The 20,931-nt window shown below is 45.4% G+C and overlaps 1 protein-coding gene and 1 pseudogene across 1 annotated transcript; both read left to right on the forward strand.

Annotated features, from left to right (window-relative positions):
- The first annotated feature begins 251 nt into the window (after positions 1–251).
- LOC136153949 (PI-PLC X domain-containing protein 1-like) lies at positions 252–8,920 on the forward strand. The gene is given in 8 exon segments (XM_065916089.1): positions 252–283; positions 285–370; positions 2,866–2,999; positions 5,481–5,514; positions 5,517–5,602; positions 6,518–6,673; positions 7,366–7,549; positions 8,514–8,920. Coding segments are annotated over 8 exon segments (1,119 nt in total).
- A 150-nt stretch (positions 8,921–9,070) lies between these two features.
- LOC136153950 (large ribosomal subunit protein uL11-like) lies at positions 9,071–20,018 on the forward strand (annotated as a pseudogene).
- The last annotated feature ends 913 nt before the right edge of the window (positions 20,019–20,931 follow it).

Here is a 20,931-nt window from a genome sequence, read left to right on the forward strand (position 1 = left end):
CTCCCCTCGCTCTGCTTCTGTCTGTCTCTCTTCATGTCTCTGTCCATTTCTCTCTGTGTCTTAGTCTCTCTGTCTCTAGAGCTCTTCTCCCCTCTCCACCACCCAATCCTCCTTTCTCTTGGAGAGAAGTCCGCTGTTTCTCGTTTCTCAGAGCTACGCCTCCACGCCACCAGCACTGGGTCTTCTGCACGTCCTGATTTAATTACGCAAAGTCCCATTTCCTCCCCCAGATATCCCAGGCTCGACCTCTGATGGGCTGGCAGGTGAACTCGCCCGGCTCCTTCCTGTGCCACCAAGGCGAACGCGGACTGGATGTCAGCGCTGAGTTCTAAGCTCTGGGATGTGCCCCTGCACCACCTCTCCATCCCAGGTGAGGCCCCGCAGGCTCGGCTTGGCGGGGATGCGGCTGCGAGACGGGTCCGAGTGTGGGAAGCCTCAGGGCCAAACATGCACCCATGCAGGCACACACAGGCACACTGAACACACACACACACACCAAACACACACACATAGATACACCAAACACACACACACACACGCACACACACACACCCCAAACACGCACGCACACACACTGCACACACACACCAAACACACATGCACACACACACCAAACACACATGCACACACACACACCAAACACACACACACATGCACACACACACACATGCACACGCACGCACACACACTGCACACACATACATACACACACCAGCACCTTCCCTTCTCTGTCCCCTTTATCCCATTCAACCTGGAAGGTATGTGAACCTCCGAGAGCCTGCCTTGAGGACACATGCCAGCCACCCTGGGGAGGGGTTGTGCTTTCTCAGCCACTCTGTCCTACTCCTGGGGACCCCTTACCTTTCCACCCACCTTTTCCATCAGACTTGTGCTGCACCTTCTGCACTTGAGCCTGGACGGCCCAGAGTTTAAGGTGTCCACCTCTCCCCAAACAACTCGATAAGTGGTACCGGAACTATCTAATTAAAATGAGGAACCTTTGACTCCAGCCAGTTTGGTTGCAAAAATGCTGCAAAGCTCAGCCATGGGCGGGCATCTCGGCTTGGGGATGCCCCATGGTGACCAGGCCGGCAGGCACTTCCAGGGTGACACAGCAGTGCTCAGGCCATCAGAGGGGCGGCCACCAGACACCATGGCCTGGGAGGGGAGGGTCCCTGCCACACAGCACCACCCTGCTCACCTCCTAGAGGTGCAAACGCGCCCCATTCTCCACCAGCACTCCTCTGGCCGCGCGGACACCGGGAACTGACCTGGCTCTGTGTCCCTGGGCACTGCCCGCTGGGAGCCCACATGGACAGTTGGACAAACAGGAAGTGCTGTTTTCTATGGAAGGCAGCTTTAGACTCTTTCTCACCCTCTTGACAGCTGTGGGGTTCTATGCCAGCCACCCCATCCCTGGGAGGAGGGGCCCCTACGTGGCCCTGCCCTTGAGGGTGTGGAGCAGACAGGGAACCATGGACCCGGTCTCTCAGCCCTTCCAGGTGCTTGCCCGTGGGGAAGGCTGTGGGGGCCCCACAAGGAGGAGGCTTCCAAGTCTTCAGGCCTCCTCCATCCAGAGGGGCCCTTGGCCGCTCTCCTTCCTGTACCCTGTATATAATAACTCGTGATGCCTCTCCCCCAAGCCCGGGCACCACTCATCTGCTTCTGTATTGTAAATTGGCCTGTTCTGAACATCTCTTATAAATGGACACGTAACATGTGTCCCTCTGTGTCTGCTTCTCTCACTGATCATCGTGTGTTCAAGGTCCATCCACGATGTAGGGTGTGTCAGAACGTCACTCCTTTTCATGGTGAGTCATACACCACTGTGTGCAAGGACCAGAGGCTGCTGACCCACCCATCCATCCATCCACCCACACACCCACCCACCCACTCACCTATCCATCCCCTCACCCATCCATCTAACCACCATCCCATCCATCCATAAATCCACCTATCCATCATGCATCCATCCATCCACCAACCAGTCCATCATCCACCCATCCACCGATCCAACCCCACTGGCCCATCCATTGTCCACCCTCCATCTATCCATCCATCCACCCACCATCCATCCATTCATCCGTCCACTTGTCTATCCACCCATCCATTCACTCTTCCGTAACATCATCAAATCCTCCTTCCCGGCCCTTGACCCTAAGAATAAATAAGAAAAAAGAGAGAGAGAGAGAGAGAGAGAGAGAGAAATAAAGCTAGCCTAAATCTATGTTCAGAGACGGAAGGGAAAGATTTCTGGATTGTACCCAGGTGACCACTAAAGTGTGAACCTCTCCACACTGTCTCTGAAACAGATCACAAAATAAATGAAACCACACATGACCCACAACACTGGCGTCATAAAGAGCCTAAAAATACTATGAATAACTTCAAAGTACTTGTAACTAGAGAGGATCTGTCTGTGCTTAGTTGTGTCCGACTCTTTGCAACAACATGGACTGTACCCACCAGGCTCCTCTGTCCATGGGATTCTCCAGGCAAGAATAATGCAGTGTGTTGTCATTCCCTTCCCAGGGGATCTTCCCAACCCAGGGATCACCCCTGCATCTTTTATGTCTCTTGCTTTGGCACACAGGGTCTTTGCCACGAGCACCACCTGGGAAACAACAAACCATAAAATCAAAGTGGTCTTAAGCCTTTCCTGTCTAAAAACAGGATTCCTTAAATAAATTGCTCTTCACTTTCTCACATCTGCAGGGACCCCATTCCAAGATAAGATTCAGCTCCCTGGTCTCAGTGGATATGTCTTTAGGGACTCACCGAGCCCTGCGGCACTACAGCTGTGCGTCCTGAAGGAGGCTTGGGGGCACAGAAGACAGGCTTGTCTCCCGCCTTGTTTGCCTGCAGGGAGTCACGACACGATGACATACCGCCTGAACAAGAAGTCACCCATCTCTCACAAGGAGTCAAGGCTGCTGAGCTTTGGGGCAAAGTTCTGTCATGTCACCCTGCCCGTGGTGCTCAAGTGGTCCATCACCCAGGTGAGGGTCTGCAGGCACGTCTGGGCCCTGGCCCCAGCTCCAGCTGCTGGTGTCACCCACAGGGGGCAGTGTCCTTATCCCTGTTGGGGAAACGGGATTGAGAACAAACCTGCTGTAAAGCAGAATTGTTGTTTAGTCGCTCAGTCATGTATGAGTCATTGCAACCCCATGGATGTAGTCCGCCAGGCTTCTCTCTCCATGGGGTTCTCCAGGCAAGAATACTGGAGTGGGTTGCCATGCCCTCCTCCAGGGGATCTTCCCCACCCAGAGAGCCTCCCAGAAAGGTAGGAAAGGACACAGCTTTACTCTGGAACCAGCCCGAAGCCAGAGTGGGACCCATGGACTAAGAGCATCACCGTCTGAAGTCACAGAGGCTGGGCAAACTGGGGGGGGTGGGGAGGGGGAGGTTGGGTCCCGCACTTTGTGCAGCTGAGCTGACACCAGAGCTCCTTCCTGGTCCCAGATAAGCAATAGTTGAGTTCCCATGTCCTCTGAGGTGGGTTTGTGTTTGCACCCCGGCACCGCCTCCAGGGAGACTTTCTTGGTGGCTCAGACAGTAAAGAATCAGCCTGCAATGCAGCGGACACAGGTTTGCTCATTGGGACGGGAAGATCCGTGGAGGAGAAAATGGCACCCCACTGTAGTATTCTCACCTGGGAAATCCCATGGACAGAGGAGCCTGGCAGGCTACAGCCCATGGGGTCACAGAGTCGAGACGACTGAAGCGACTGAGAACACACGCACACACTCCCACCCCTCCCCTGCAGTGCTTCTCCTGGGTGGATCGGGGGTCTTATGGGGTGGAGAGAAGCCGGGTGGGAAGCAGTCATTGTGGAGGATGTAGAGGAGTCAATGCTGGGGGCCCTGTCTGCGGGGAGGGGGCACCCAACTGACAGTGGTCCTGTCACTGGCACATGTTAGCCAGGGGTTGGAGGCTGGACTGGGTAGAGAACCCACCTGGGCCCAGGTGCCCCCAGGAGCAGGGGCCCACCTGGAGGGGACAGATGGCTGTCAAGCAAAGCTCTTGCCTTGTGTAACTGCTTTCTCCTGGGAGATCCCTGGTTGCTAGAATCTTCCTCAGGGGATCTGACGGGCAGAGAGCCAGGGCTGGAATGTGGGCAAACCTCATTCCTGCTTGCATCAGGTGCCTGCAGCCTGGCCTTACAGCTCACACCCAGAGGAGGGAGTGAGCAGTAGGGGGTCCACCAGAACCCAGGAGTCCTGCAGGACTGGGGTCCCTCTGCTCTGAGGGTCCCTTGGTGCCAGGGTCCCTCTGCTCTATGTCCCTCCAGGGCAGGGTCCCTCCATCCTGGGGGGCCTCATTGCCGGGGTCTCAAGTGGGATGGCTGCCAAGGAGAACTGGGTTGTGTGTGGGATGGGGGGGCACGGGTGGTGGTCTTTAAAGGGGTGTTGAAGGTCAGTGGCTGCAGCAGCACTTAATTTAATCCTAGTAGAGGTGGATGGCAAGTGCCTGTGTGTAGCTGACAATATTCATATGAATCTTTGCTTTTTCTTTTAATTTGGATTCGGGGGGGGGCGTGACTTCCTTTCCCATTTTTTTACCCTTATATATTTTTTTCTTTTTCCATTATGACTCTGTTTAGAGAACACAGTACCATTTTCTGCTACTAGTTTATGTTAATGTTAGTTTTTGCTTTTTCTTTTCTTTTGGATAGAGGAAATCTATTATTTTCTTTCCCTTTTTTATCCTTATATATTTTTTCTTTTTCCATTATGACTCCTTGTAGATGACACAGTATATTTTCTGCTATGAATTTATATTAGGGCTTCCCTGGTGGGGCTCACTTGGTAAAGAATCTGCTTGCGATGCAGGAGACATGGGTTCAATTCCTGGGTTGGAAAGAACTCCTGGAAAAGAGAATGGCAATCCACTCCAGTAATCTTGCCTGGATAATTCCATGGACAGAGGGGTCTGGTGGGCTACAGTCCATGGGATTGAAAAGAGTTGGAAACAACTGAGCAACTTTCATTTTTCAGTTTATGTTAAAGTTATTTTTTGCTTTTTTCTGTCTTATTTGTGTGGTGGACAGATGTTTCTTCCTTTTGTTCTCCCCACTTGGTTCCTTCTTGCCTTTTCCAGTACTGTTTGTGGAGGTGGGCACAGACCTTTGTGGGTCTTGTGTGTCCTCATGTCCAAGGGTCCAGCTTGGGTATTTGGAGCCTGGGCTGGTGAACCCACAGGGCGCTTCCACCCAAGGACTGCCTGAGAGGAGGATGAGGCTGGACTCTGCAGGAACACCCCCCCCAAGACCACAATCTGGACCCGGGCTGTGGGCGCCACGTGACCAGTTACCCTGGAGACCCCGTTCCCAGAAGCAGAGCCTCAAGCCCGGCAGCACCAACACTGTTGATTTCACAGTGGACGATGTGGCCCTCATTGGGCATCCTCAGTGCATGCCCAGCCCCTGAGCGGGGGGCCACCCTCTGTGCCCAGCACAGGTGACCGACCTCTGTGTGCAGGTGCTGAGCATCACGAAGCAGCTGGATGCCGGCGTGAGGACCTGTGGATGGCACACACAGAGGAGGACACCAAGGGGAACCTGCACTCTGGCCACATGGTGTACACGACGGCCCTTGTGGAGGTGGGGGCGGGGGCAGGGGGTATGGACGGGGGGGGGGGTGGTCCGCCAGCCAGGGACACCCACGTCTGGTCCAGGCAGGACGGGGAGGGCCTCTGAAGGGATGGGCACAAGTTCACTCAAACAGACAAACGTCCACTAAGATGGACACACGGTCACTCCAGGCAAGAGTGACTGACCTTTATGGGGACAACACAGGTCCACTCCCGTTAGAAGACACTGATCTCTAAGGCGACGGACACACTCCTCCTGGCAGGAGAGGGCTGACCTCTGGCATCAGGCACTCAGAAGTCCCGACCAACATGCATTTCTGAACTCACACCTCTACCGCTGGCCTCTGGGGTGTCTCCCAGAATTTGACTAAACCAGGTCCCTGACATGTCTTTTCCTGTGTCCAGTTTTGGGGTGTCCAATCCATTCTCTCAGCTGCTGGCCAAGTCACTTAATGTTTCACTCTGGCCTAGGCCCCCGGTGCCCCACCACAGAACCTAATGACCCTTGGAGGTTCCGGCCTGGGCCTCACTGTGAATGTACCCTGCTGGCCTCCCATGCTCCCTGGAGTACAGACTTCACACAGTATTATAAGCACTGCTCTCTGCTGCTGTGCACACACACACACATGCATATCTGTGCACACACAGACCCTGAACACATGCACACATGCATGTGCACCTGTACCTACAGCAGCGTGTACATACACACACAGAAACACACACACACACACACACACCAGAGCAATGCCACAGCTTCCCACTGCCACTCAGGAGAGGCTGGGTCCCTTGGGAGCAGGCACCACGCTTTATGTCTTTGTGTGTCAGGAACCCCCAACCGGTTTGTAGAGTGGCTGTGCTGGGGAAAGTCCCCACACACGCCCCTCTGTCTCTCACTACAAGGCCCTTCTCCTCCACCCCCACCCAGGACATGCTCACGGAGATCTCGGAGTGGCTGGAGAACCACCCCCAGGAGGTGGTTATCCTGGCGTGCAGGAACTTCAAGGGCATGATGGAGGACCCACGCAAGTACCTGATGGGCTGCATCAAGAACATCTTTGGGGACATGCTGTGTCCCTGCGGGGTGAGCAGGGGCCACAGGCTCCCCATGCTCTCTGCAGCAGGGGCGGTGGGAACACTAGGCTTCACTGTAATCAGACTATCCGCTGACTGCGTGAGGCTGATTCAGGCACCAGATGATGCTGCTCACAGAACCCCAGTAATCCACCCACCACTGTCTCCACTCAAACACCCTAATAACCAGCCCATCACTGGTCACAGGCACCCCCAATAATCCACCCTTCCTGGTCTCTACTCAGACACCCCCAAAATCCATCAATTACGCCTCAAGATGCCCCAGTAATCCACCCGCTGTTTCCTATCAGAAACCTCTGTTTCCACTCAGGCACCTCAATAATCGACCCATCACTGCTCAAGACACCCAAGTAATCTACCCATCACTGTCTCCACTCAAACACCCCAAAAATCTACCAATCAATGCTCAAGACACCCCAATAACCCACCCATCACCGTCTCCACTCAGACACCCCAGTAATCTACCCAGCAGTGTCTATTCAGACATGCCAATAATCCACCCGTGACTGCCTCTTCTCACAGAGAACCCAGTAACCAGCCCATCCTGCTCATAAACACCACAATAATCCACACATCACTGTAGCTTCTCGGACACCCCCAATAACTGACACATCGTGTTACAAAGCAGCCCAATAACCCCTGTGCACATGTCTCACGGGCACCCAGATGACTCCCACCCAGGAGGTGCTGACTCTATGCCAGCTGTGGTCACAGGGCCAGCAGGTCATCCTGTGGTACAAGGATGAGGCGTCCATGAGTCAGCATGCAGAACTGTGGCCCAGGATTCCCTACTGGTGGGGGAACCAGATGAAGCACCCAGACCTCGTCCACTACCTGGAGCACATGAAAAGCTGCAGCCACCCAAGTGAGTGCCACCTTCACACTGGGACACCTGGTCACACGCACGTCCTAGCACAAGGGGCTGGCTTTGGGTTCAAGTGGAGAAATGGAGCAGGACGTATTAGGGGACATTATTCTGTTCACCACATGGGCGTGGGCATGCTTGGGGACATCACTCTGTCCACCACAGGGGGTCAGGATGTAGACAGGGCGTGAACATCCGTGCGGACATTATTGTGTCCACCACATAGGGTCAGGATGTGGACATCTTTGGGGTCACTGTCCAGCCCACCTGCCCTCTGTAACAGGAGAAATTCATGAGTCAAGAATCCTGTGAGCCCCTGCTGTCTGAACTTTGGCCTCTGCTGGACATCTGAATCTCTGACCATGGAGAAGGCCAGAGTCTGTGTGGGTGATGGCACAGCTTGGTGACTGCATGGGCAGGTGACCCCATGGGTTAGGGGTCACATGGGTGGGTGACTGCATGGGTGGTTGACCCCATGGCTTACTGGTCACATGAGCGGGAGACTGCATGGGTTAGTGATTGCATGGGTGGGTGACCATGTGGGTGGGTGACTGTGGGCGGGTGACCAGTTTGAGTTGCTGACTGCCAGGGTGGGTTGATGTGAGTGGATGACCGCACGGGTGGTAACTGTGTGAGTCGATGACCCCGTGAGTGGGTAACAGTGTGAGTGGGTAATCATGTGGACAGGTGACTGCGTGACCTCGCAGGTTAGTGACCCTGTGGGTGGGTGAACACGTGGCTTGGTGGCCGGGTGGGATGGTGACCCCATGGGTGGGTGACCACGTGGGTTGGTGGCCACGTGGAGGGATCACCACATGGGGTAATGACCCCTTGGTCAGGTGACCATGTGAGTCAGTGACCACATGGGTTGGCTGGCCACATGACTCCATGGGTTAGTGACCGCACACGTGGGCGGCTGACCCCACAGCCTGCACCATGAACAGCAGCCCCTCTCTTGTCCCAGGCAGGCCGTTCCTGGCCGGCATCAACCTCACAGGGAACCTGGAGTTTGTCCTCGTCCACCCGGCCTGGTCCCTGGAGAACGTGACCCTGCAGGGGCTCCCCTACCTGTGCGCGCGGGTGAGGGGCCAGTGCCCGGGGTCGGCTACCGGATGCACCAACATCACCGCGGGCGACTTCACCCTGGCTGATGGGTTTGTTGGCGACGTCAGTGGGTGGAACCGGAAGCTCTTTGGGGCTGAGGGACAGCGCATGTGTAGAGCTGGGCATCGCGGAGGCCGCTCTTCTTTCGCATCCTGTGACGTCACTGGGCTGATCCGGAAGCTGCTTGGGACTGGTGGATGGCACGTGGGTGGAGCTGGGTATCTCGGAGGCTGCGTCTCAGTGCGTCCTGTGACATCACGGGCCTAAACTGGAGGCCACCTGGGTGCTGACGGATGGCGTGCTGAGGAGCTGAGCATCGCGGAGGCTATCCTCAGCCCTGTCCTGCGGGGCTGATCATTCGTCCACCCATCCACTGAATGTGGGTGACTGCAGAGGTGGGGCCAGGTGGCAGGGTCCATGGTCTCCTCGGTCCTCCGTGTCTCTCTCGGCAAATGCAGGGTATGAGGTGATCAAAGGTGAGTGCATGATTTGTACAATGACAGCCTCAGGGAGACACACCTGGTTCTCAGGTCTGTGGCTTCCCCATGGCTGGGGTCCCCCCTCCCCCTGGGCTCTGAGAGCAGCAGACAGTGATTCCCAGCTGGGGAGGGGAGGAAGCACTATGACAGAGTGTCCATAGGAGGGGACTGAGCACTTTGCGATCCCACTGAGAAATCCCTTTTATTAGATAAGGGGCTTCCCTGGTGGCTCACTAAGAAGGCCTCCTTATCTCTCCTTGGGAGTCCTTGGAACTCTGCCTTCGGGTGGCTACATCTTTCCGTGTCTGCTTTGCCTTTCTCTTCTCGTCTCATCTATTTGTAAGGCCTCCTCAGACAACCACTTTGCATTTTTGCATTTCTTTTTCTTGTGGATGCTTTTGATCACCACCTCCTGTACGATGTCAGGAACCTCCATCCATAGGTATTCCGGTACTCTGTGTGCCAGATCTAACCCTTGAAACAGTTTGTCACTTCCAGTGTATAATCACAAGCAATCTGAATAAAGTAAAGAAACAGAGGAAAACAATAGAATGGGAAAGACTAGAGATCTCTTCAAGAAAGAGATGCCAAGGGAACATTTCATGCAAAGACAGGCACAATAAAGGACAGAAACGTTATAGGCCTAACTAAAGCAGAAGAGATTAAGAAGAGGTAGCAAGAATACACAGAAGAACTGTAAAACAAAAAAATCTTAATAACCTGGATAACCATGATGGTGTGATCACTTAGCTAGAGCCAGACATCCTGGAGTGCAAAGTCAAGTGGGTGCTAGGAAGCAGTAGTAGGAACAAAGCTAGTGGAGGTGATTGAGTTCCAGTTGAACTACTTCAAATCCTAAAAGATGGTGCTGTTAAAGTGCTGTGCTCAAAACGCCAGCCAGTTTGGAAAACTTGGCAATGGCCACAGGACTGGAAAAGGTCGGTTTTCATTTCAATCCCAAAGAAGGGCAATGCCAAACAATGTTCAAACTACGCACGGCTGCACTCATTTCACATGCTAGCAAGGTAATGCTCAAAATCCTTGAAGCTAGGCTTCAACAGTATGTGACCTGAGAACCTCACAGACCCCACGTTCAACAGTTGATTCTAAATGCACAGTGATACCACAAAGATGGTCAAGGTAAAGACACACAATGATTTGATTTATGTCTAAATCAGTGAAACAAAATATTCACTGCAAGGTACAAACTTTTTTAGCTTAAAAAATCTTATATTTGAACATCCTGCTGAAATTGAAAAATATGTTTTAAAGTGAAATTCATTCTTAACTGTCAGTTATTTTGAGACTATGGAAAAAGAAAATAAAATTATGTTCATTGGGGCTGCTTCAGTTCAGTTCAGTCGCTCAGTCATGTCCAGCTCTTTTCATTAGGGGCTGCTTAAGCTTTCACAGATGGTTTTTCTTAAAAATTCCCTTACAGTTTTACAGTCTTAACTAGATATAAAATGATCAACAGATTTTATACTATGTATGTTTTCTTGACATTTTTATTTCCTTTAATTTATGAATGTAACTAGAATGTTGTTCTGTTGAGTGAGTATTAAAAATTACTCCTTTCTCTTGTGTGGAACACAGTTTACACTACTGTTGGGAGATATTTTATTGCCTAAAACCTTTTATAATTCAGCTCTACTATCTAGGTTTTTTGTTTGTTTTGCTTTGTTTAGGCTGAGAATTTTCTCATCTATTTCTTATATCTTCAGAGTTTCTGTTAGGCATATGTGTCTGCTGTTGTTTATTTGCACAATCATGTCCAACTCTTTGCCACCCCAAGCCCACCAGTCTTCTCTGTTCACAGGGATTCTCCAGGCAAAAATACTGGAGTGGGTTGCCATGCTATCCTGCAAGGGATCTTCCTGACCCAGAGATGGAATTCGCATCTGCTACAGCTCTTGCATTGCAGGTGGATTCTTTACCACTGAGCGAAAATAGATCTTGTATACATGAAACTCACTTTATTTATAAAGATTCATAATGAGTGAAAAGCAAAGATGGAGAAACCCAAACAAGCATTTATCTTTTACCAATTAATAATAAGAAAAAAGCCCTTCATTTCAATTTGCCTTCGTTTATTTTTTCAATTAATTTTTCATTGAAGGATAATTGCTTTCCAGAATTTTGTTGTTTTCTGTCAAACTTCAACATAACAGTCTTTCTTAACTCATAGTTTCTCATCAATATCATCTTATTCTGTGTAAATAACTTCTTTTAACACTTCTGACAGACACGGTATCTGCTGAGAATGAATTCCCCAATGTTTTGTTCATATGAGAATATCTCCTTCTCCTTTGTTTTTGAAGGATAATATTCCTGGATGTAGAAGTTAATTTCAGTAGTTTTAAAAAAAAAAAAAAAGCACTTTATTTATTGACATGTTGTACCTGTACCATTTATTTACCAGTTAGGCTGTATAATTCACTGATTTGTAACTTATTCATAGGTTGAATAACCTTAATCACTGCCTCATTCTAGAATATTTCCATCACTACAATGAGAAACACTCTCCAGTTGGCAGACACTTTCCATTTCCCCCTTCATCTGGGCCCTTGCATTCACTCCTCTGTTTTCGGCCTTTAGAGAATTACCTAATCTGGGACATAAGCAATCACATGAAGAGAATAATGCAATGCACAGCCTTTTGCTCCTGGCTTCTTTTAATTAACATAATCATTTCAGAGCTCTAGCATGTTATAGCTTATATAAGAACTCCATTCATTTGATGGCCAAATAATTTTGCATTGCATGTTTTGTTTATTCGATTACCAGTTGATGCACTTTGAGTTATTTCAACGCTTTTTCCTTTTTTTAGTTTATTTCCTGTTAAACTTTATTTTTAATTTAATAATTTAAAATTTTTAAATTTAATGGCTTTCTCTGCATCCATTTAGGTTTTTAGCTTTCCTTTGGTTAATATGGTCTGTCACATTGATTGATTTGCGAATATTGAAGAATCCTTGCATCCCTGGAATAAACCCAACTTGATCATGGTTTTTGATGTGTTGTTGAATTCTGTTTGCTAAAATTTTGCTGAGGAGTTTTTGCATCTATGTTCATCAGTGATGTTGGCCTGTAGTTTTCTTATTTGGTCTTGTCTTTGTCTGGTTTTGGTATCAGGTGATGGCAGCCTCATAAGCGTTCCTTCTTCTGCAAATTTTTGGAAGAGTTTTAGAAGGATAGGCATTTGCTCATCTAGAATTCACCTGTGAAGCCATCTGGTCTTGTGCTTTTGTCTTTTGGGAATTTTTTGATCACAGCTTTGATTTGGAGCTTGTAATTGGGTGGTTCCTAATTTCTATTTCTTCCTGCTTCAGTCTTGGAAGATTGAGCTATTCTAAGCATCTGTCCATTTCTTCCAGGTTATCTATTTTATTGCCATAGAGTTCCTTATAATAGTCTGTTATAATCCTTTGTATTTCTGCATTTTCTTTTGTAACTTCTCCTTTTTCATTTCTAAGTTTGTTGATTTGATTCTTCTTTTCTTCTTGATGAGTCTGGCTAAAGGTTTGCCAGTTTTGTTTATCTTCTCAAGAAACCAGCTTTTAGTTTTATTAATCTTTATTATTATTTCTTTGATTTCTTTTTCATTTATTTCTGCTCAGATTTTTGTGATTTCTTTCCATCTACTAATCTTTACTCATTTTTTGTTCTTACTTATCAGCTGTTTTAGGGGTCAACTGAGGTTGTCTATTCAATGGTTTTCTTGTTTCTTGAGTTAGGATTGTATTGCTATAAACTTCCCTCTTAGAACTACTTTTCCTACATCACATGTGTTTTAAGTTGTTATGTTTTCATTGTCATTTTTTTCTAGAAAATTTTCAATTTCCATTTTGATTTCCTCAGTAACCCGTTGGTTATCTAGAAACATCTTGTTTAATCTCCATGTGTTCATGTTTCTTACAATTTTTTTCTTGTAATTTATATCTAGTCTCATAATGTTGTGGTCAGAGAAGATGCTTGATACAATTTCAATTTTGTTAATTTTACTGAGGTTTGATATGGGACCCAAGATGTGGTCTATCCTGGAGAGTGTTCCATGTGCACTTGAGAAGAAGGTGTATTCTTCTCCATTTGGATGGCATGTCCTAAAGATATCAATGAGATTCATCTCATCTCATGTATCATTTAAGACATGTGTTTCTGCATTAATTTTCTGTTTTGATGATCTGTCCATTGGTGTGAGTGGGGCATTAAAGTCTCCTATGATTGTTTTACTCTCAATTTCTCTTTTAATGTCTGTTAGTGTTTGGCTTTGGAGAAGGCAATGGCAACCCACTCCAGTACTCTTGCCTGGAAAATCCCATGGACGGAGGAGCCTGGTGGGCTGTAGTACATGGGGTCGCTATGAGTCGGACATGACTGAGCGACTTCACTTTCACTTTTCACTTTCATGCATTGGAAAAGGAAATGGCAACCCACTCCAGTGTTCCTGCCTGGAGAATCCCAGGGACAGTGGAGCCTGGTGGACTGCCGTCTATGGGGTCGCACAGAGTCGGACACGACTGAAGCGACTTAGCAGCAGCAGCAGCAGTGTTTGGCTTATGTATTGAGGTGCTCCTATGTTGGGGGCATAGATATTTAAAATTGCTGTGTCTTTGGCTTGTACTGATCCCTTCATCACTATGTAGTGTGCTTCCTTATCTCTTGTAACCTTCTTTAGCTTAAGGTCTGATATTCCATCTTTCTTTTGATTCCCATTTGCATAGCATATATTTTTCCATCCTCTCACTTTCAATCTATATGTGTCTTTAGGTCTGAAGTGGGTTTCTTGTAGACAGTATGTACATGGGTCTTTTTCTTTTAAGTTAATTTATTTATTTTAATTGGAGGCCACTTACTTTGCAATATTGTGATGGTTTTTGCCATACACTGAGTTGAATCAGCCATGGGTGTACATGTCTTCCCCATTTTGAAACCCCTGCCATCCCCCTCACCGTCCCATCCCTCAAGGTTTTCCCAGTGCACTGGCTTTGATTGCCCTGTGTCATGCATCAAAGTTGGACTGGTGATCTATTTCACATATGGTAATAACAAGTTTCAATGCTAGTCTCTCAAATCATCTGCCCCTGGTCTTCTCCCACAGAGTCCAAAAGCCTCTTCCTTATATCTGTGTCTCTTTTGCTGCCTCGTATATGTGTTCATCATTACCATCTTTCTAATTTCCATATATATGGGTTAATATGCTCTGTTGGTGTTTTTCCTCCTGACATACTTCACTCTGTATAATAGACTAAGTTTCATCCACCTCATTAGAACTGATTCAAATACATTCTTTTAAATAGCTGAGTAATATTCCATTGTGTATATGTACCACGGCTTTCTTTTCCATTTGCATGCCAAAGGACACCTAGGTTGCTTCCATATCCTAGCTATTGTAAACAGTGCTGCGATGAGCATTGGGGTACACATGTCTTTTTCAGTTCTGGTTTCCTCAGTGTGTATGTCCAGCAGTGGGATTGCTGGGTTGTATAGCAATTCTATTTCCAGGTTTTTAAGGAATCTCCACACTGTTCTTCAGAGTGGCCGTTCTAGTTTGCATTCCCACCAACAGTGTAAGAGGGTTCCCTTTTCTCTGCACCCTCTCCAGCATTTATTGTTTGTAGACATTTTGATAGCAGCCATTCTGACCAGTGGGAGATGATCCCTCATTGTGGTTATGATTTGCATTTCTCTGATAATGATTGATGTTGAGCATCTTTTCATGTTTTTGTTAGCCATTTGTATGTCTTATTTGGAGAAAAGTCTCTTCAGTTCTTTGTCCCATTTTTTTATTGGGTCGTTTATTTTTCTGGTGTGGAGCTGCTTGCATATATTTGAGATTCTTTGTCAGTTGCCCCGTCTGCTATTATTTTCTCCCATTCTGAAAGCTGTCTTTTCACTTTGTTCATAGTTTCTGTCATTGTGCAAAAGCTTTTAAGTTTGATTAGGTTCCGTTTGTTTAATTTTGCTTGTATTTCCATTACTCTGGCAATTGTGTCATAGAGGATCCTACTGTGATTTATGTAAGGGAATGTTTTGAATATGTTTTCCTCTAAGAATTTTATAGTTTCTAGTCGTGCATTTGGATCTTTAATCCATTTTGAGTTTATTTTTGTGTGTGGTGTTAGAAAGTGTTCTAGTTTCCTTCTTTTACATTTGCTAGACTGGTTTTTCCAGCACCACTTGTTAAAGAGATTGTCTTTTCTCCGTTGTATATTTTTGCATCCTTCCTCAAAGATATGGTGTCCATAGGTGTGTGGATTTATCTCTGGGCTTTCTATTTTGTTCCATTGATCTATTTCTGTCTTTGTGCCAGTTCCAAACTGTCTTGATGACTGTAGCTTTGTAGTATAGTCTGAAGTCAGGCAGATTGATTCCGGCTCTTCCATTCTTCTTTCTCAAGATTGCTCTGGCTATTCGAGGTTTTTTTGTATTTCCATACACATTGTGAAATAATTTGTTCTCGTTCTGTGAGAAATACTGTTGATAGCTTGATAGGGATTGCATTTAATCTATAGATTGCTTTGGGTAGTATACTCATTTTCACTGTATTGATTCTTCAGGTCCATGAACATGGTATATTTCTCCATCTATTTGTGTCATCTTTGATTTCTTTCATCAGTGTTTTAACATTTTCTACATATAGGTCTTTTGTTTCTTTAGGTAGTTTTATTCCTAAGTATTTCATTCTTTTCGTCTCAATGTTGAAAAGGACTGTTTCCTTGATTTCACTTTCTGTTTTCTCATTGTTAGTGTATCGAAATGAAAGGGATTTATGTGTATTAATTTTATATCCTGCAACTTTTCTATAGTCATTGATTAACTCTAGTAGTTTTCTGGTGGTGTCTTTAGGACTTTCTGTGTACAGGATCATGTCATCTGCCAACAGTGAGAGTTTTACTTCTTTTCCAATTTGGATTCCCTTTAATTTTTTTCTTCTCTGATTGCTATGGCTAAACCTTCCAAAACTATGTTGAATAGTAGTGATGAGAGTGGGCACCCTTGTCTTGTTCCTGACTTAAGCAGAAATGCTTTAAAGTTTTCACCTTTGAGGATAATGTTTGCTGTGGCTTTATCATATATGACTTTTATTATGTTGAGTTGTGTTCCTTCTGTGCCTGCTTTCTGGAGCATTTTTTAACATAAATGCTTGTTGAATTTTGTCAAAGGCTTTCTCTGCATCTATGGAGATAATCATATGGTTTTTATCTTTCAGTTTGTTAATGCAATTTATCACATTGATTGACTTGCAAATATTGAAGAATCCTTGCATCCCTGGGATAAAGCCCACTTGGTCATGATGTCTGACCTTTTGAATATGTTATTGGATTCTGTCTGCTAGAATTTTGTTGAGGATTTTTCATCTATGTTCATCAGTGATATTGGCCTGTAGTTTTCTTTATTTGTGACATCTTTGTCTGATTTTGGGATTAGGGTGATGGGGGCCTCATAAAATGAGTTTGGGAGTTTACCGTGTGCAATCTTCTGGAAAAGTTTGAGTAGGATAGGTGTTAGCTCTTTAAGTGTTTGGTACAATTCACCTGTGAAGCCATCTGGTCCTGGGCTTTGTTGAAGGTTGTACTTTTCTAAGAATATCGTCCATTTCTTCCAAGTGGTCCATTTTATTTTCACATAGCTGTTGATAGGAGTCTCTTATGATCCTTTGTATTTCTGTGTTGTCTGTTGTGAATTCTCCATTTTCATTTCTAATTTTGTTTATTTGATTCTTACTCTTTTTTCCTGATGAGTCTGGCTAATGGTTTGTCTATTTTATTTATCTTCTCGAAGAAACAACTTTTAGTTTTATTTTTTTTCTATAGTCTCCTTTGTTTCTTGTTCACTTCTTTCTGCCCTAATTTTTATGATTTCTTTCCTTCTACTAACCCTGGGGTTCTTCATTTCTTCTTTTTCTAGTTGATTTAGGTGTAAAGTTAAGTCATTTATTTGATGTTTCTTTTGTTTCTTGAGGTAAGCTCTTGTTGCTATGAACCTTCCCCTTAGCACTGCTTTACTGAATGGCATAGGATTTGGGTTGTTGTGTTTTCATTTTTATTTGTTTCTATGCATATTTTTATTTCTTTTTTAATTTCTTCTGTTATTTGTTGGTTATTCAGAAGCATGTTGTTTAACCTCCATATGTTTTTATTTTTAATCGTTTTTTTCCCTGAATTTGACATCTAATCTTACTGCATTGTGATCAGAAAGGATGCTTAAATGATTTTGATGTTTTTGAATTTACCAAGGCTAGATTTATGGCCCAGGATGTGATCTATCCTGGAGAAGGTTCCATGTGCACTTGAGAAGAAGGTAAATTTCATTGTTTTGGGGTGAAATGTCCTATAGATATCGATTAGGTCTAACTGGTCCATTGTATCATTTAAAGTTTGTGTTTCCTTGCTAATTTTCTGTTTAATTGATCTATCCATAGGTGTGAGTGGCGTATTAAAGTCTTCTATTCTTATTGTGTTACTGTTAATTTCCCCTTTCCTACTTGTTAGCATTTGCCTTATGGATTGAGGTTCGCCTATGTTGGGTGTATATATGTTTATAATTGTTATATCTTCTTCATTTGATCCTTTTATCATCATGTGTCTTTCTTGGTCTCTTTTCACAGTCTTTCTTCAAAGTCTATTTTATCTGGTATGAGTATTGCTACTCCTGCTTTCTTTTGGTTTTCATTTTCATGACATACCTTTTTCCAACCCTTAGTGTTCACTCTATATATGTCCCTTGGTTTGAGGTGGGTCTCTTGTAGACAGCATGTGTAGGGGTCTGGTTTTTTAACCATTTTACAATACTTCCTTTGTCACTTATCTACCCATTTGTCCATCCCTCTAGCCAATCATCAATGGACCTTTTTCTTTGGTGCATTTTCTGGTAAATTGCAGACATCAGTATGTCTCTCCATAAGTATTTCAGCAAGCCTGCCTTTAAGTAGCAGAAAAAGCAATCACACCCCACTCCAGTACTCTTGCCTGGAAAATCCCATGGACAGAGGAGCCTGGTAGGTTGCAGTTCATGGGGTCGCAAAGAGCTGGACACGACTGAGCACACTTTCACTTTTCACTTTCATGCATTGGAGAAGGAAATGGCAACCCACTCCAGTGTTCTTGCCTGGAGAATCCCAGGGACGGCGGAGCCTGGTGGGCTGCCATCTATGGGGTCACAGAGAGGCGAACATGCCTGAAGAGACTTAGCAACAGCAGCCATTAAGTATTGAGCCATGTTTGTTTACAGCAATTTTCTTTGGATATAAACCTTATGTATAATGAAATATACCAGTCGTTTTTTCCCAGTGACGTTACTTTTTCTTGAAGTATAGTTGATTAACAATGTTGTGTTCAGTTCAGTCACTCATTCATGTCCAACTATTTGCGACCCCATGAACCACGGCACACCAGGCCTCCCTGTCCATCACTGACTCCCAGAGTTTACCCAAACTCATGTCCATTGAGTCGGTGATGCCATCCAACTATCTCATCCTTTGTCATCCCCTTCTCCTCCTGCCCTCAATCTTTCCCAGCATCAGGATCTTTACAGATGACTCAGTTTTTCACATCAGGTGGCCAAAGTATTGGAGTTTCAGCTTCAACATCAGTCCTTCCTGTAAAATAAAGTCCAAGAAAATAAAGTCTTTGACTGTTTCCCTTTACTCCCCATCTATTTGCCATGAGGTGATGGAACTGGATGCCATGATCTTCGTTTTCTGAATGTTGACTTTTAAGCCAACTTTTTCACTCTCCTCTTTCACTTTCATCAAGAGGCTCTTTAGTTCCTCCTCACTTTCTGCTCTAAGGGTGGTGTCATCTGCATCTCTGAGCTTATTGATATTACTCTTGGCAATCTTGATTGTGGCTTGTGTTTCATTCAGCCTGACATTTCTCATGATGTACTCTGCATGTAAGTTTTTTTGATGGTTTGTTATTCATGTATGGAAACAAAATTGATTTGTGTGTATTCCATTTTTGCAACTTTACTGAATTTATCTTTTAACATATTCTTGAAGTAGTGTAGAAGATCGTGAAGCTAAAATCTCACTGTTTCTCCTGCAATCCAGATCATCCACAGGTCCCACAACTTAGTGGCTACTAACACCCTCTTCCCACGATGCTTCTTAATACTAATACCATACGGACTCCTACAAGGGAGTGTCACAACTTCAGTTGAACTTCGTCTGATAAGTCTTGGCTTCTATAACAAATTTTGATGCCTGTCTTACCTGATTTCTTGAATAGTATTATCATGGTTGTTTTGAAAGTTAATTCACTTTCCACCAATTTAAAATGTATAGAAAGCTTTTAGTTTTCGGCTTTCGGCTGGGAGGAGGCAAAGGTGCAACTTTCTTCGGTCGTCCTGAATCTGGGTTCATCCGACACCAGCCGCCTCCACCATACTGCCTAAGTTAGACCCCAACGAGATCAAAGTCATGTACCTGAGGTGCACCAGTGGGGAAGTCAGTGCCACGTCTGCCCTGGCCCCCAAGATCGGCCCCTTGGGCCTGTCTCCCCAAAAAGGTTGGTGATGACATCGCCAAGGCAACTGGTGATTGGAAGGGTCTGAAGATTACAGTGAAACTGACCATTCAGAACAGACAAACCCAGATTGAGGTGGTACCTTCTGCTTCCACCCTGATCATCAAAGCCCTCAAGGAACTACCAAAGGACAGAAAGAAGCAAAAAAACATTAAGCACAGTGGAAACATCACTTTTGATGAGATCGTCAACATTGCCCGGCAGATGCGGCATCAGTCTCTAGCTAGAGAACTTTCTGGAACCATTAAAGAGATCCTGGGGATCGCCCAGTCTGTGGGCTGCAATGTTGATGGCCGCCACCCTCATGACATCATAGATGATATCAACAGTGGTGCAGTGGAGTGCCCAGCTAGTTAAGAACTACAAAGGAAAAAGAAAAATAAAGGATCATTTGACAACCAAAAAAATAAATAAATAAAATTTTAAAAATAAAATAAAATGTATAGAAAGCTTTTAATAATGGCAAAAAAGCCACTCATATTTGCCAATTCACCCAAAATGTTCAGTGTGTTCTACCCAAAACAGTGACACTCTCCTGAGGACACAACACCTAGCATGAGGAAATCATTATTTCTGTGTTATAATTTAATACACACCCCCCCCCCACATGAGGAAATCATTATTTCTGTGTTATAATTTAATACACAGGCCCACTTCTACTTTCACCTGCTATCCCAGCTGTGTGAAGATATATTTTTCCATCCTGATCCAGTTTGCTTTTCTTGGACCCATTACTGAGTTTTCCCCTCATTTGGACAGCCTTGATGGATTTAAACCAGACAAGATGAGTATGGGATCTGGTTGGCCTTTTATGATATGGCATTTCTCATTAAGGACGTTATTAATATTCATTTAAGTTGTAACAATTATGACCACTACAGCTTTTTCTCATTGTCATTAAAAGTACAAAACATGGCATTAACCATTTAATTCATTTTAAGTATACAGTTTTGTGAAATTAATTACTTTCACATAGTTGCCCAAATAAGTTAAATAATGTGTGTACCTCATGTGTGCATGGGAGATACTCACATATATATATATATATATATATATATATATACACATATATATATACATACAAATATGTATATATATATATATAAAAACACACCAGAGTCACACACACATCTTTATTCATTCACCAGTTGTTGGATAGGTAGGTTGCTTTCACATCTTTGCTGTTGTGAATAGTGCTGCTATGAACATAGTGATGAATGTATCTTTTCGAATTATAGCTTTGTCTGTATATATGCCCAGGAATGGGATT

This window comes from Muntiacus reevesi, chromosome X (assembly GCF_963930625.1).
Source record: "Muntiacus reevesi chromosome X, mMunRee1.1, whole genome shotgun sequence".
Taxonomy (NCBI): Eukaryota; Metazoa; Chordata; class Mammalia; order Artiodactyla; family Cervidae; genus Muntiacus; species Muntiacus reevesi.